The following is a 17,571-nucleotide window of genomic DNA, read 5'->3' as shown; positions in this document are numbered from 1 at the left end:
TATAATAAATTAGAATTTAATTAATTTTTAATATGTTTATTTAATTTTTAATATTCTAGTCACTTTCAAATGAGAAAATATTATAATTCTAAGTAAAAATTTTAATTAATTCAAATTTAACAATAATTTGCGTAACTTTGTAAGAGCCATTTGAATTTTAATATAGTTGACCAAAACTATTTACAATTTTCTATATCTATGGCAATCTATTCTCTTCATTGAACTATACTACATGTTTTTATACTGATTATTAGAATCAACCAAATGTGCGAATAGAGGAAAATGACTGATAAAATGAGAAGAAGCACAGTACAGTGAAAAAAAGCGAAAACAAAAAATTATACAAATATACAATATACTATAAATATACTATGAACATTTGTTATAATTAATTTTTTATAAATTTGTCGGTTTTTAAAGACAGTAATTTTCTATTTTTGTTTTACATCACATTGCGTCTACTTTTGTTTTACATCACGACAATCATAATTTATTTGGATTTTATAATAAAGAAGTCGAATATTAATCTATTGTAAGCGAACAATGTAGTCTAATGAAATTTTGAATGAAATGTCACACCACGTTCGTGAAACCAACATAATTGATTTTGGCTGCGCAAAACATCGACCGCAACGACTCGAAAAAGATGAATGTGTAAGTCGTATCGCAATTTGTTATTTATTAGTTATAAGTCAAAAGATCAATAAATATTACATTGATACAGAACATTTTGGACCAAAGACGATTTCAGATATGCTGTGACTTGAGAAAACGTTTTCTAATTGACTATTTTAAAAAGAATTAAACTATTTATCTTTTTGTAATAATCTTAAACTAAATGATATTTGATCGAGTAAATAACCGATGCGACTCTAATATAGATTTTTTAAATAAAACAAACTCAAAATTTAGTTGAATCTGTCATTGATATATAAAAAAAACTCGTATAGCATATTTTAAATTGTACTATTGTAAAAATTAAAAAATTTTAAAAGTAATTTTTTGAAAAAAATGACGATAAGTGTCGCAACGTAAAACAATTTATTTTAAATAAATAAAGAGTATGTTATTGATATAATTACACGAAAAGTTCCGCTAAGCGTGCGTTGTAGAAAATTTCCGAGACACGTGATTATTTCGTGATGAAGATGGATGGTCAATAGGGTTGTCTAGACAAGTGCACGTGTTATAGGCGTGACTTGGTAATTCGGCTGTATCACAACTCTCATTGTAGAACAGAAAAAGGAATAGCTTGTAAATATTAGATTATTTTAATCTAGAATTTAATGTTTCGAAACTTATCTATATTTATCACAAATGCAAAAAGCGTTTACAAAGATTTTATTTGATTTATCAGCACAATTGTGGAAAATTACATTAAAAATTTACAATGATATCTAATACAAAACAAATAAAATGTCCAACAGATTATCTGTAATTTTGCGATAAAAATTTAGATTGCATTTTTGCTAACACGTAATAAACACGAGATAATAAATTGCAAATGTAAAATACGATAAATTTGGACTAACTGTTGTTTTATTGGTTTCTTATTCAAATTGTATGATCGGTTTTACTTAGGATTACATCATTCCTGATTTTCTCAGCGCCAATGAAAATATTAGCTGTATTTGCTCTCACGTGCTGAGCACGGCCAGATAACGAATCGCGATTAAGGCAATATTCAACATCTACACATACACACGTGTTTGCGATCGTAGAAAGAAAACATAAAGAATACAATGTAAAAGTTTCGATATTTTCTGCATTGTATTTGTACGATGGTCGACATTGCAGAGCAGACTCACGCAGATAGAAACAAGAGAAAGAGGAAAATTACAGACACAGAAATAGAGCGGCTTAAAGTGGGGGAAAGTTTACCAGCTGGACTTTGATGAAGAACAAAATATAATGGGAAAATATTTACATAACAACAAAATTGTTGTAAAACATAATAAAATTGTAAAAAAGATTATAAAAATTAAAGAATTCAAAACTCTCTATTATTGTGTTGTTTATTGTTTAAAATAAAAAACAAGTTGTCAAGAAAAATAAAATTTATCGAAAGAATCTTAATGTTTAAAGATTCTTTGATATATTTCCGCAGACTGTTATTTTGAATTCACTGCGACAAGTAGCACACGTGTTTTTGATCTGATGATAAGTTACTGTCAGCAAGGTATGTGCGTTTTTAAGGCCAAGATATTTGATGCGTCAGAAAGTTAACAAATGCCACATTTTAATTATAGCATCAGTATGAAAAATATTTTAAATGTACTTTCCGTGTATATTTGACGGCAGTCATATAAGCATATAATATAAGTTATATAATTCAAATCTATGAATTGATATAGAATATTAATCTGTACGAAAGTACAAATTATTATTTATTAAGCGTTTTGTTTAAGTTTCGTAAAGAAATAATTTGTAAGTTTATAGAAAAAAGTATATTTCCTAATAATTATTTAAATATAGAAAATAATATTAAAGTAAACATATTTATTTATCAAATTTTTATATTAAATTTTTTTATGTAGAGAGAAAAAGAAAGTATTCTTTTTTTTATAATTTATTATTTTTTATATAAAAATTAAAAATTAAATATTATATAAATATATAATTTTAAACATAAAATTATTTAAAATAAATTTTTAACTTGGAAAAATGTTAATAAATTGAAATTTATATGTTTTAAAAATAATTAGCTAAAAAAATTAATTTATTTAAAATTAACTATGTTAAATTAAATATTAATCTTGTAACTAGTCACTATTCAATCCTGTTTGGATAAAATTGTTATAAGAAAGAACTGTTTAGATTGAATTTAAATATTGACAACCAAAAAGCTGATTCTTATTGCACTATAATGCATTTTCTATTGCGGTAATATAATTTAATTATGACAACGCAGACAGAAATGCCTGGCCATCTGAAGTTAACTACCAATTATAGAGAATATATGTTACATGCATAAAAATCCACAGCTCTATACTATTATTACAAAAATTATTAGTTATAATTATTTTTTGCTGTAAAATTTTTCTACTTATATAGAAAAAATTGACTATCCCGTAAATTACAACTAAAAATTTACTAAATCTTAGTGAAGTTCTTAGTTATTTTAACTAATCATTTTTTTTGCAATATCGATGTAGGTTATTTTTTGAATAATAGATATATTTTTTAAAGTTTAAATAAATTTTGTTTAGTTATTTGAAATGTTTGGTTTCTTTTAAGACACACTGCGTTTATTATTTTAAAAGTCTTTGTCCTTTTTAAATAATTATTATAATTATAAATATATTTTATGCTAAAACTTAAGATTATTAAATTTCTTAAAAATTTTATATTCTTTCTTATGCATAAGAAATAATAGTTAAAGCACAAGATTAGTTTTAACTTGATACTATTTTTTTGTGTAGAAAAATCAAACAGAATTGCAAGATTAATATTAATTGGTTCTTTTATTTAATCAAATTAATGTAGTTGTTTAAAAAAATTATCGTTTTTAATGGCTTACAAGTACACGATTTGGACTAAACTGACATGTTGCAAACACGTGCCATTTTGCGTCGTTCAATTTAATACTTTAATCAATTTCAATATTAAAATTCTTTTCAACATTGCTTATCTCTGCGCGACTACATTTACATAAGTAATTGAAAAGATATGGTGTGCAATACTGCTTGCAGAGCGCATGGCGATACGGTTCTTATTCGGCGGTTACAGTCTTAAAAACATTTTGAATAAATGCGCTTTTTTAAGAAAATCTACACTTAATAAACAATCGTCGTACATTTCCAGCACATATATCTGTGTTTTAAAGAAATATTTTTCTAAAGATACCTCTACTTCACAATCGGCACTTTTTCTCCAGAAAGATATCTCAATAAACTATTCTTTACTTTATTTTAATGCGCTTCCCTTTTTTCACAAATTTACCATTCAAATTTGGAATATTGAAACTCGTGTCTATCTTAAAAGTCATCCATTTTCTCTTTATAACAAAAACAATTAATTTTTAATTAAAAATTATATCTGAAAGAACTCTTATATTGAAGTAATAACAATACAATTCAAAATCGCTTATAGAGCTGATGCTATTTAGAGTTTGCTATTACAATAATTTATTAAATAAATGCACAAACATTTCAGTACATTGTTTTCAGTCATTTTTAGTGTACAAATAAAAATTTTTTCGCAGTTTTACACATAGTCAAGTCATATAATACTCTTTTAACATTTTTCTTTTCTCTTTTCTCCTTGGTTCATTTTGGAAAATCCCTCTTCCCAAGCGGAAAATCTCTCTCTGTCTTTCAACACTTTTCCCCTAAATTATTTTTATGGTTTTCTCTTGTATTATATTTATAGGCAAATGCGATATTATAAAGTATATTTAAAAAATTGTTTTTATCAAAATTAAATTTGCAGGAACTTTCCGCCATTGCTTATGCGACTCTCCGAATGTCTGAGATTAAATCATTGTGAGAAAAAAAATATCCGTATTTATGCGATATCGTTTAATGCGACACTGTTTTGTCTACATTGAAAGGCAGTCTGGGGATCCCTCCGCCGAACAGTCATTGGAGAGCACGCAGTACGTCACGCTCGATGCGTGCCAAGCGGCCTTGAAAAAAAGCGAGGTCAATGAAATTGACACGTTTTCTATTCTTCTGTAAAATTAATATACGTTACAAAATTAGTATTTATTTACCGACAAAATTCTACTTATAATGGCATCATTATTATGGCGTATTCAGTTATTAAATTGAGAGTGGAATTGTCTTTCCCCATTACAGCTTCTCTTCGTGATCACGCATCCTTCACGTGCTTCACCGAGCACGAAGTCAATACGTCGGTCCTACGGAAGAATCTTCCTGGATCTTCGCGTCCATCGATCTTTGTGGTCACGCCTTTTCGTGTCAGGACAGGTTTTGCTTGCCCTCTTCGATTCAGGTATTCGCATTGCATAAAAATATACAAAATGATATTAAAAAAAAAAACGCAGTAAGAAGTAAGACGTTGCGTTAAAGAAAAAGAATAAAAATAAAACTTTATTATTTACAAAAAATAGTTTAATGACAAGTATTTAGTACTTAATATGTCTCGAAACCGGTTTCAGTTAATTATGATGCAATATTCAGCTGATTATGATACAGTGTTGCATAGGATTCAATCTGACCGGCTGTTCTGTTTGAATACATTTTCTCTTTCTCTTACGGAGAAAATGCCTCTTCACTTTCATTAAATATAGAATATTTATACAAACATGTACATTGCGTATATATTTTTATGAAATAAATATAGGCATATTTCCAAAATTAATATCTCTTGGAACGGAGTATCGAAATTTTAATTTTGTTTTACTTCGAAATGAAATGACAAATTTTCCGATAGAAGAGTTACGCATTGTCAATTTCTTCCAATTGCAGATAAAATCGACGAAGCTGTCAATGACGCAAACTCCACTTCCGTTGCGTGAAAGTATAATTTTGTCAATGACACTATATGAGGGTATCAATCAAGCTTCTAGGAGTCGCTAACGCACGTGGTGGTGCGAATGCGTGCGTGTCTAAAGTCTCGTCTCCGCAGCCATGCACGCATTTCCTCGCGTCGATGACCTTTTTCCTCATTCTCGGTATTCACGGCGAGAAATATATCTCGACCCTTCAGGTCAGCGCCGATTGGCCAATCGCACTTCAGCTCCGATGGAAGATGCCATTTGGACTGGCTCGGAGCATGCCGTAGTGGGTCACGTAGTGGGGATCCACGTAGTGGAGTCGGATGGAGGTGGATAAACGAGCTGGTAGTTGTTAACTGGCACAACCGAAGCCGGTTTAGTAACCGAGCGAACATCGAGACGCAACAATCCACTTAGTACCAGCAGCTCTTCCACTCGCGTGTTGTACTATTGATCGGGAGCGTTTGTCGAGGCTACGACGCGAAGGATGGGAATATTTCGGAGATTTCCAATAGTTTTCAATCTTTACAAGAAGTACAGTTAGCTCGCGGCTATTTGCGAAATCGCGTTTATACGAGGCAGGTGGGAGCTTCCAAGTGACTGGGAAAGAGACACTAAACCTTCAATTACACTGACACTAAGGTAAGCAGCATGCGAACTTACACATACACTTATAAAAATATTCACGGAATTATAAAGGCCTTGGGTTTGATATTAGAAATTTCATTTTATTTAGTTCGATTTAAAAACGTTCACTCAACGCTAATTCGAACAAGGAAAATCGAAATCGTGTTCACGCCAAGAATACGCAAATAGACGTTTGTTTATAGAATATTTTAATTCCATATTTTTAAATTAATAATATAATATAAAAACTTGCACTTTATGAAATGAATCAATTATTTATTAATTAATAACAGATAATTAACTTTGTAATATAATATAAAAAGCACATATACTTAAACACTTATCGTGATTACTACTCAAATTATTAGCTTGAGAAAAAAGGATTTGTGTGATTAATTAATTTCGCGTTTAAGTTTAGATTTTACGATTTATACATGAGAAAATGCTTTTGTTAAAGTATCTAAAAATTTAGCTGTGTGTGTATGTGAGTGTATATGTATGATGCAGAAAATAATTTTGTTAGACCGTTAAAATAATTATACATTGTAATAATAGGACGTACAATTGAGTATTAACATTTCTTGCAACATTGATTATTATATTTGAACGTTATAATTATGTACAAAAGTAATAGTAATAAGTTAGCAAAAATTCGATATTATTTTGTTTAATTAATTTGTAATTATATATAATGTCAATGATTACTGAAAATTTTCACTTAGGTATTATGCTCTCTTTAGTCACTACATAATAATTTTAATTTTAGAGATTAACTTTAAAGATGTCTTAATAGTTATATTAACAAAAATTAATAAATAGATATTAAAGCTTTGCATTTAAATCCATTGGTAATATTATTACAGAATAAAAATTAAGAAGATTCTGCGCATAATAGAAGAATATTAAATATTAGGAATAAAATTTAGAATTAATCATTTTTTTAGTGAACATTAAACATAATGTTTATTTAAAAAATGTACCTTCAATACGAAAAAAATGTACTATGATTGTATCGTACAATATAACTTATTATTTATTCGAGTATCAATGAAAAAAACTAATTCTCTAAAATTTTAATTTCTTTTTTTAATATCTAATATTCTTTCATTGTGTGCGGAAAGCCGTATAAAATAATAAATAATATTATCGATCTTGATGAATACAGAAACAAATTTTAACATCTATTTATTAATGTTAAATTTTTGTTAATGTAAATATTTAAAAAACTCGAATTTAAATTATTATATGAACTGTTAAAGAGGATATAGCTAAGTAAAAACTTTTTATAATTATTAATAATATTAGATTAATAACACAAAATATTAGAATAGTAGAAATTAATTAAAGGAATTGTATCCAACTTGCTCGTTTATTGACCTATTATTTTTGTACATATTTATAAAAAATGTTAATAATCAATGGTGCAAAAATTTTGAACATTCAATCAGTATTTAAGCGTTCTACAAAATTATCTTTAATAATCTAACAAAGTTATTTTTAGATCTATGCGCGCGCACACGCACACACGAGACACGCACGCACACGCACACAAGCAATAAAGTATTTAAATTTATTCTTTTTTTAATATCTAATTTTTTTATATTGTACGCTAAATTTAAAGTTTATATTATTATTGTAACATTATCGACATTAATGGATGTAAATATAAAATGTTAGCATTTCTATATTAATTAATTAATAAATATAAATAAAACAACAAAGATAAAATACGTAACAACTGAAAAAAATTTAACTAAATTATAACTTTCTGTTACTGAGACTATATAGTTAAAAAAAAATTATAGTTGTTCGTTTATTTGGTTATTATCTTTTGCATTATGTTATTATTATCAATATGAGCCAAATTTAAATCCTTATTTTAATAGTCTACCATTTAACAAAATTATTTTTAGATCTGTATTTATGGATAAATTTTTAAACTTTAGCAAAATTGTTCTTTTATATATATGTACACATTACGTGATATTTTATATTTTATATATTTTATATTACTGCTTATTAAGTTGTACCTTATTTGCTTTTTAATAAACAACTTTTGCTTACCGTTTAGTACAATATTTAATTTTTTAAAATTAATTTGATATAGACTTGTGTCTCCCTCTTCTTCCTCCCGCGGATTTTTAGCTTTGCAAAACGTTCTTATTTACGCCAAAAAGTTGAGACATGATGAATCCCGATAGTTTATCCGACTAAATTATCCAATCTTACGGTGCTTTTAATCCAACACTTTGCTAGCAAGCAACGAGAAGGTATCTGTGCGCGTATTAACGCATTCTTAACTTGCCCCGTAAAAGTGCAAATACATGCAGTTGCAACAGAACTCGTTCGCCGAGGACAATCTCGTAAAAAAGTATTTCTAAATGTTTAATACGCGATCAGTAGTAAAAAATTAAAAACTAATATTTGTAAAATTTAATAAATTTAATTTTAATACTTATTATTAAAATCTGTCGTGTAAGTTTACATTTTAATGTAATAAACATTTTGTGAATTTAAATTTTAATTAACTACATGGAAAAAAAATAGAAATGAAATTTTACTGAAATATCTAAAAATTTTCTGAATTAACTAAAATTTCTTAATTTATCTAAAATTTTTTGCAGCATTATGCTTGAATGTTCTTAATGACTATTTTTGATAGTATAATAAAATTATTTTTAGATCGGTATCTAACTAAATTTTTAAATACTATGACACCGTACTTACTTCTTGTGCAAGTTGAAAGCTATTAAATTTAATAGCTAGCTTATATAATTACAAATTTTTAGTAAGATATAGTCCAATGAGAGTGCAGGGTTAAAGGCTTTAAAAACAGTTCATCGAACAGTTTCAAGAAAAAAAATTAAAAAAAAGATTGTAATCAAGCAAACTGTACATGCACATTTTTTATGACTGCTAAGCCACGCGAATTTTTTGTGATTGAAGAATTAATCTCGAGTCAACAGGTTATCGAATCATGACGCTTTTTTTAACTGCATAACTGCGACACCGCAAATAACAAAAATTTCCTCAGTACTGTTCGAAACGTTCATTAGTGATCTCCATTAAAAGTTTTCGTTGTCGACACCGAAGACGATCGGTTATCGATTAGGTTTTTCTATCAATCTTTTTTATTTGATTTAATCTTTCCTTTAAAAAATCGATATTTCCTATTTTGATATTACTTTTTACGTATATAATTATCATTTTGCTTATATAATTATCACTAATACGCTTATGCTTTTCAGGATAATTTTCGAGTGTATTCCCTGAGGGAAGCGAACTTCACGTGAAGATAAAAAGAAAAGACATCGATCTTTTATACGGCAAACACATATTCGAACGTTGCTAAGATGTCGCAGATGTCGGAGATCATGGAGCAGAATGATGGCCTAAAGAGGAAACCAACTCTTGTTAGACGAGTGTCCGATATGTTTAAAGGTAAATAAAACGAAATGTTCGCGTTTATTATCTGTTTTCTCAGTACAGGCCCTTTTTTCGTATATGTTGAGATATTTGTGAATCAAATAATTATAAAGATGTTTTTTAAACGTAAGATATATTTAGCCATATAATATCTCATCTTCTTTCTCTCTCTCTCTTATCGCAAAAATTACATACGTAGTATGTTTAAAGGCAAATAAAACAAAATGTTTGCGTTCATTATCTGTTTTCTCAGTACAGGCCCTTTTTTCGTATATGTTGAAATATTTGCGAATCAAATAATTATAAAAATGTTTTTAAACGGAAGATATATTTAACCATATAATATCTCATCTTCTTTCTCTCTCTTATCGCAAAAATTACATACGTAGTATGTATGAAATATCATGTATAATAAAGATGTTTTTGGCTGGTGAATGATAGTAAACTGCGTAATGCCCCTTGTGCTGATTACACGTTTTTCTCTCTTCCAACAACAGATGGAAACTACAGCGGGCCTCCGATGCTCTTCCGACACGCGTCGATGCAGAAGATTCGCCATTGTTGCCAGAATCTGAATCTACTGCCGTATCTCCTTTACTCCTTCGACAATTCCAAGTCGCATCCGATAGCGCGCAAGATGCACATCTATCTCAGCTATTTCTTCCAGGAGATCACGATCAGCCTCCTGGTCACGTATGAGAGCTTACGTCGCTCTGTCTTGCACGGAATTCGCGCCGAGAAGCCGACCAACGCACAAAAAGTGACCGCAGAAACGAATGGCGATCTTGCTAAACCTACCGCGAGGTTCAACAGGTTCAAGAAGCCAAAACGCAAGCACTCGTGTTATCTGGCCGCGGCTGTGTATCTCGTGCCGTTGCTGCTCCTCCTCCAGATGACGGCCTTATGCAGCCTGACGATTTTTGGCAAGTACACTCCCGGTTTCATCTTCCTGATTGCCTCGCTGCTCTTCCTCGGCGGCATTGCATTTAAAATACTATTACACCAGACCGTGCTGTACGACGTCAAGAGATGCGCGAGGAAAAAGATGCAGTGATCTTCCGCCGTTTTTCACTGTCACTTTATCGTTTAAGTTTTAAGGACAACAAAGTGGAGAAGACTCCGCTCACACGAAGTGTTCGTCGTACGTTACGTGATATCAAATATTACTTTCTGTGCATAATCGACACGATATTAAAACATATGTTAACATGTTCGCATAAAACCCCGACATCCCCTCTTCCATTTGTCTTAATATAACGTTTTTTTTTTTTTTTTAAATGTTTCCACGATCATCTATATTATTCTTCCTTTTTTTATACGTTGTTAAAACCGTTAAGCAAAGATCGCGTAGATGCGTAGGATAAGAATACATTGCGATGAGAAGATATCTTGTTATAAGTTATAAAGCATAAAAATGCAATAACATATTTTAAGCATAATCTTGATTGTTCTCAAGCGTTACTCTGAGAGGACCGTGATGGCACTCTTCTTTATGGAGCAGTTATTGCGAGTATCTTTGTTCTCTGTAGCATAAGACTGAGAATTTATTTTTAACGTACATGTTTGTAAATAAACGTGTGAATGATATATATTATGTATATATATGTAACAGAAGGTGGATTTGTATAAAATTGTCCTGTTGCGACACGAAGAAACGATAGAAAATGCAGGACCTTGACGTGTCCATTGAAAGTTAGTCCGATCTGTGATGGTGTGGGTACAAGTGATATCTCGCGGGCACTTGCAATACCACTTAATTACACACGATAAGAGTTTACTTTATGCGTAGAGTCGAAATCTAAAAATACGACCACAGCAATCGTACCTATCGATATTGTTTTCTACGGAAAATAAAGAAACTGATGATACTTTCATTAATATTGGCTGATTTATTTATAAGATTAACCCTTAACTACTGGCGTAGGATTCGGTCATGCGTGAGTTGCGATGGAGAGCGGACGTGCGGCGTACAGTACAAAATAGATTATATTTAACGCCTTACGTCCGTGAGACGTATCTCCAATGTAGCGTAAGTTTTTTTTTGTATAACTTATTTTTTGATTTCAGATTTTAACTCAAAATAACAATAATTCTTTTCCGACATCGTAAAAATTTTGTAAGCGACAAAGAACCGAGTTGTCCATTTTAGTGGCTAAAAATTCGAGCGAGAAATAATTGTGCCACAGCTTTGAATAGGGGTTAGGGATCTTATCGTGGGATCAAGCGCGTTCTTCGAGTAACAACACCACTTCCCGAACTATCGCAATCTGCGAATGAAAAACTGGAAACACAAAAAAAATTGTCACATTTGTTTTAAGAAAAAACGGTTTATCTACGTTGTACCTGTCAGAAACCTGTGTGCTCACAGTGCTCCAAACCTACGTGCAATAATTATTACTTAAAAGTGATGAAAAACTTTACCATTGTTGACAATTCCAAATAATATTTTAGAAAAAGTGTTTTTGTTATTATCTCAGTCAATATTTCATTCAAACATTTTGTGATTCTTCATATAAATAGCCTATGCCAAAGAAGTCATACTGATACGTGTTTGCTTTGTCATAACAATTTTATTAAACAAAAAAATAAATCACATTTATTCAAACATGTTTTTTATACCCTTAATATAATATCAATAGTCTAAATAATGATTGCATAAGTAAAATTTTTTTTATATACTCATCATGCGCAATATCTGCTTACACAACTTTACGTCTCCAAAACCTACGCCAGCGTTTATGCTATTAAAAAACACGCCAGCAATTAAGGGTTAATAGGCTAACAGAGATTAGACTAGCGTATAAAAAAGATACGTTCATAAAGTTGTGCAACGTTCCCGCGCTGTTGGAATACTTGCCGACACCCGCGGCATATGCGATGACGTGTGCTACGTAGTTCTGTTCGTGTACGCTGTGGAAGAGATGCGCATATGGTCCTGCAAAGAATTAGATTTTCAAGTGAATTTTTACCGGCAATTTTTTCCAAAATTTTCAAATTCGATCAAAGAAAATAACAATTTCTGAAAGTTTTTTAACTTTCAATTTCATTATATTTTATTAGACAAATATTTCATTGACATTACCTATAGCATACACAGTCACGTCTCCACCACCGTGGTGAGCTTCATCTGATATGATAGTGGCTTGTTGGCTATAAGTAAAATCACTGGTATTCGATTTGGAAGGATCAATTCTCTTGGCCTGACCGTCGTCCACGGTGTAAGCGACATTGTTTGGTCCACCCGTGGTATAGGATAACGTCGTGTAGGCTATCCCGTCGTACTTAGATTTCTTACCGATTCCTGAAATATTCTCGCTCTAAGAACGAATGACCCGAGACAATTCCGTCGCACATCGATCTTACCTAGAATGGACGAACCTCGAGGACTGTACCCGTTGATGTTCATCGAATGCGTGTGATCGCTCGTGACTATCACGAGGGTGTCGTCGGAATTGATCATTCTAAGGGTTGCATTAACAGCGTCCGAAAGTCGGACAGTTTCCAGCAGCGCTTGAGCGGCATGGCCGCGATGATGACCGAAGTCGATCAGACCTCCTTCGACCTGGAAGAAGCAGATTACATTGATCTTTCTCGCCGCGTTAGTCGTGATCGTGTAATCGTACCATTAAAAAATATCCCTCTTTGGATTTTTGCAAAATTTGTAAAGCCGTCACGGTCATTTCTTCCAGGCTCGGCTGGCCCTTCGGGCCACGCTCTCGTTTCCAGTCCATCTCGATGTGACTGTTGGCGAAAATACCGAGCAGATAATCTACGTTTTCAATATTGACCCGGGACAGTTCTTCATTGTTTTGCACAACTTCATAAGCTAAATTTCTGTCGGACTTATCTCTCATCCACTCATCAATGAGATCACGACCGTCCTGTCTGTAGCACGCCCACGTATCTATCGGGTCGAATTCACCCGCGCTCACGTTTGATTTCATCACCTGTCTGCCACCACCCATAATCACCTGTAAAAAAATAAACGCTTCATACTGATCTTGTAATTAAAGAAAGTACGTGAATCATTTTCTATTTACTCGAATGTTTTTCCCTGGCTCATTCTCCACTAATTGCCTGGCGATATCTTTGCAGGCAGTAGCATTTTTAGGCATTTTCGACTCGCATTCCCATCTGCGATTTGCGCAGTGCGCATAAAGGGGCGCCGGAGTCGCATGAGTAACTCTGGTAGTCGTCACGAAGCCTGTACATTAATTATATTATGCTTCACAAAAATATAGACTTATATATTTATAGTTAAAACAGATATATTTGTTTTTTTTTGTCATAAATTTCTTGAGAAAGTTATCTATTGACATAGATAACTTTCTCAAGAAATTTTAATATATATATTTTTTTTATACAAATGATTAATTAGAATAAAATTAATAAAACAAAAATAGCTTCTGTTTTTCTATTTATTTAAAAAATAAGAAATTGATAAAAAAATATTCTAAATAATTATTTTAAAAATATTTATAGTGCAGGAGAGAAATCACTTAGGTTTTCTAAAAATGTTATTGGTATCGACCTGTAGCTTTACCAGCTGCTTGAGCCCATGCTAAAAACGAATCTACATGATAATCGGCATTTAAGCTTGCTGTACAATCTCCTAATTGTACGTTTGCGTCCATGCCTACGACTTCGTAGTTCGTCTTGACTCCCCCGAAGAGAGCGGTGGCGGTGGAAGCCGAGTCAGGGATCAGTTCATTCGTGCTATAAGTCTGCAATATCAGCAAAAGATACATTCGAGCACGACAATTTTTGTGTAAAACATATATTAAAATACAAGTCACGTCTAAATAAAAACCTTATTGAGACCTTCAATATCCCGATATGGGGAAAACGTTCCCAGGCAAGTCGACTGGTCTCACCACCACGATAAATTCTGCTAGCCGTTATGGTATCCGGGCTCATCCCATCTCCCACAAAGAGAATTACATTTTTCGCCTTTTTTACGTTCCAATGGTACGAAAGAGATTCTTCCAGTTCTTTATTCGCTAACCAATGCCAGTGTCGGCTATCTACGTCAAAAACGTTGACAGCTTTTCTTATTTGATGGATATATTATTCTTAGACACAATGTTTATGATAAATATTAATAAATATTTGTTGACATTTAATTTTTTTAATATAAATTATTTTTTTATATAAATTATTTTATAGATATTTTTTATTTATAAAGAAAGTAATTATATATATTTTTTTAAAATATGTTATTAAAATATAAACTGAAAATAAATTGGATTTTTATATAGATTGTTGTGATATTTATGATAAATCTTTATATAATGTTTAATAAATATTTATATACAAATATAATATTTAAATTGTTAATTATTATAAATATCTTGTAAAAATCTTTATGAATATTGTGTGCTGTTTACATTTGTCCATATAGCTGTAATAATGAGTTAAAAATAAATATAAATCTATCAGAAAGAGGAAATATCATACTTTTTTACAAATGGAGAAAAACATGACTCGTTCAAAATTTTGTTTTCAATAACAATATATGTGTTTCATTGGTGTTAAACTTAAAACTTTGCGTATATTATCCGGTTACCACTAATCTTGTGTCCTTGAACGCATATGATACGAGATTGCATATCGCGAAATTGCATAATGAAACTACATAGATCTTACAAGCTCGGGAGTTTATGACCATGATGACACTTGATAGCGAAGCATTATAATTTATATATAATATAATTGATATTTAAATATATTTAAATACCTTCGATTGTAGCCACATTTAGAATCTTGGCAAAGTATAAAATAAAATAGATGGCGCAATATTTCATTTTTCACTATTAGCAGACTTTTATTCACTTGCCAAAATATCTAAAAATGTGTTGTTCTAATGGAGGCACTATGCACTTTGAACTAAAATAAAAACATCACAAATAAATCAAGATATTGCTCCATTATCACGCATAATCATGTGGATGCGATCATCCACACTGTTCCGCAATGCGTTATGAATAATAGATAAATTCAGACTGAATTGATGTCTCATTCTTTCTTCACTACTCTGAAAGATCCATGAAGACGTCCTCTACTGAAATATGATAGAAATCATGAAAACCAAAATTAACAACAAACGGTAACAGCAAATTTTCCGCACAGATTCATACAACAATGAATTGACAAAGTATGGTAACCGGCAGTATGAGAGAAAAATGTAAGAATTGTAATATATAAAATTGTTTTCTCTCTTAAAAGTTAATGAAATTAAAAAACTAATAATTTGTATATATAATTTAACGTAATTATTCTGAAATAAGTTAATTTCAATTAATTATTTTAAGATCTCTCTCTCTCTCTCTCTCTCTCTCTCTCTGTCTCTCTCTCTCTCTCTCTCTCTCTCTCTCTCTCTCTCTCTCTCTCTCTCTCTCTCTCTCTCTCTCTCTCTCTCTCTCTGCGTGTGTCACGTAGAATTCTGCGGATGCCTAAGAAAGGTCCATTTAAATATATTTCTTTTACTTTTTTTTTACATAATACGAGCTTGTAAAATATTGTAATATAAACTGATAAGCGTTAATCAAAATTGAGAATTTGCATTATTATAACAATTAAATTATTATATTCAAAATTCAAATCTAATAGCTTTTATTTTAGAATTTATTTAAATTATTGCTCTACAAATGCTTGCCGCTCAAAGTATAAATTATGCTCGTACGAGGAAAAATTTCCAGATCTAATAATTACATGTTTTTGTCAAAGTAGTCATCAATTTTTATTTTTTTAGTGTCATTTTAAACAAATTTTATAATAATCATATTAAAAAGTTTTTGTGAGAAATTTTAGATACATCTCTAAATCATAGTAATACGAATTTAAAGATTTACAAGAATTGCATCTCATATACGTCAATGTTCAACAACTTATATTTAATTCAATTTTTCTCACAAATATAGATTATAACTGTTCGTGTCATCTGTATCATTTGTATTGCTTGTATTATCTGCATTACTATTTGAATTGGAATCGGATTTGCTATATTTATGTATAGTATAAATTAAAGAAATAAGAAATATGCTAAAAAGATTAATTGCAATTATATTGTACTACTTTGTTATAAAATTAAAATTGTTAAATATTTGATAAAAGTGCAAATCAAGCATCAGTAAAGTTAAATTGGATCAAATCTTAAGAATTTAAGTTGAATCAAATTTGCAATTTTTATTTAACATTACATAATAATTTTTTATAACTTTTATTAATATACAAAAAAATTAATTGCATGAATTTAGGAAAATAATTTTAAAAAGTAATGTTCTGCTTTATAATAAACAATAAGTGCAGAAATATTATATATATATGGGTATTAAATATAAATTATAATATTACTATCAAAATAATAATACTTGTGATAATACCTGTACGAAATAACAGTTCATTACAAAATAAAAATTACTAAAAAGAAATGTAATACTATTGACAGTTGCAACTTTACTAAAATATTGCTGTGCTGTGAGAGGTGCCTATAACTGTCAAAAAGATGTATAAAGTTGTGTCGTATCTTGACTATTAAAACGTCAAAATTAAGTTACAGGATAATGTTCTATGGTTCTATTTTTGTTGTCAATAAGATGTCAGAAAATGACACCTCGTGGATGCGACATATCAATGTCATTTTCGGGTCTTATGAGACTTAATTAGGATGTCGACATTAATTAGTCACTTTGTAATCAAAATTTACCATTATTCTAATATTATTTTACTATCTGGACATGTTAATAATATTGACGTCAGAGGCATCATTAAAACGTTTTTTCACATCACCTTATTAGTTGGGACGTTGCACTAAAATTATCAAAAGTCACATTTTTTTTAACAATTTGAAATGTCGTCGTTGTAACATTAGTCAATAATTTTTTTTTTAATTTTCACGTCATTACATAACGTCACTTTTGATCTGACTTAATTAGTTTTCAACTACAAAATAACGTGCTTGTTAGCTGAGCTTGAAAGCCTGAAGGAAATGTAATGGTAATGTTATAGAATATAGAGTGAAATTCCAAATATTTCTACAATGCGTCATAGGAACAGTA

At 30.4% G+C, this 17,571-nt stretch overlaps 2 protein-coding genes and 1 long non-coding RNA gene across 3 annotated transcripts; 1 reads left to right on the top strand and 2 right to left on the bottom strand.

Moving 5' to 3' along the window:
- Positions 1-4,103: 4,103 nt before the first annotated feature.
- Positions 4,104-4,805, bottom strand: LOC114254951. Its single transcript, XR_003626242.2, has 2 exons — positions 4,715-4,805; positions 4,104-4,627 (listed from the first exon to the last, which is right to left on the bottom strand). It is a non-coding gene; the product is annotated as an uncharacterized LOC114254951 (long non-coding RNA).
- A 1,034-nt stretch (positions 4,806-5,839) lies between these two features.
- Positions 5,840-11,389, top strand: LOC105829071. Its single transcript, XM_012667720.3, has 3 exons — positions 5,840-6,103; positions 9,337-9,529; positions 10,012-11,389. The coding sequence occupies exons 2-3, from the start codon at positions 9,442-9,444 to the stop codon at positions 10,566-10,568; spliced, it is 645 nt and encodes a 214-aa protein (XP_012523174.1). The 5' UTR covers positions 5,840-6,103; positions 9,337-9,441; the 3' UTR covers positions 10,569-11,389.
- LOC105829069 (alkaline phosphatase) lies at positions 11,384-15,533 on the bottom strand. Its single transcript, XM_012667719.3, has 8 exons — positions 15,252-15,533; positions 14,336-14,538; positions 14,046-14,238; positions 13,555-13,718; positions 13,138-13,485; positions 12,878-13,076; positions 12,597-12,815; positions 11,384-12,449 (listed from the first exon to the last, which is right to left on the bottom strand). The coding sequence occupies exons 1-8, from the start codon at positions 15,316-15,318 to the stop codon at positions 12,259-12,261; spliced, it is 1,584 nt and encodes a 527-aa protein (XP_012523173.1). The 5' UTR covers positions 15,319-15,533; the 3' UTR covers positions 11,384-12,258.
- Positions 15,534-17,571: the final 2,038 nt, after the last annotated feature.

The sequence above is a fragment of the Monomorium pharaonis genome, chromosome 9 (genome assembly GCF_013373865.1).
Source record: "Monomorium pharaonis isolate MP-MQ-018 chromosome 9, ASM1337386v2, whole genome shotgun sequence".
In the NCBI taxonomy this organism is placed as follows: domain Eukaryota; kingdom Metazoa; phylum Arthropoda; class Insecta; order Hymenoptera; family Formicidae; genus Monomorium; species Monomorium pharaonis.
The sequence above is the reverse complement of the archived record's forward strand: the minus strand, read 5'-3'. Positions and strand labels throughout refer to the sequence as shown.

Excerpts from the sequence above, each read along its gene's own strand:
- LOC105829069 (XM_012667719.3), bottom strand. The coding sequence starts at position 15,318 with ATGAAATATTGCGCCATCTATTTTATTTTATACTTTGCCAAGATTCTA. Across the intron at positions 14,539-15,251 it reads AAATGTGGCTACAATCGAAG|ATAGCCGACACTGGCATTGG; the intron begins GTATTTAAATAT and ends TTTTTGACGTAG. Across the intron at positions 13,719-14,045 it reads AGCAGCTGGTAAAGCTACAG|GCTTCGTGACGACTACCAGA; the intron begins GTCGATACCAAT and ends ATTAATGTACAG.
- LOC105829071 (XM_012667720.3), top strand. The coding sequence starts at position 9,442 with ATGTCGCAGATGTCGGAGATCATGGAGCAGAATGATGGCCTAAAGAGG. Across the intron at positions 9,530-10,011 it reads AGTGTCCGATATGTTTAAAG|ATGGAAACTACAGCGGGCCT; the intron begins GTAAATAAAACG and ends TTCCAACAACAG.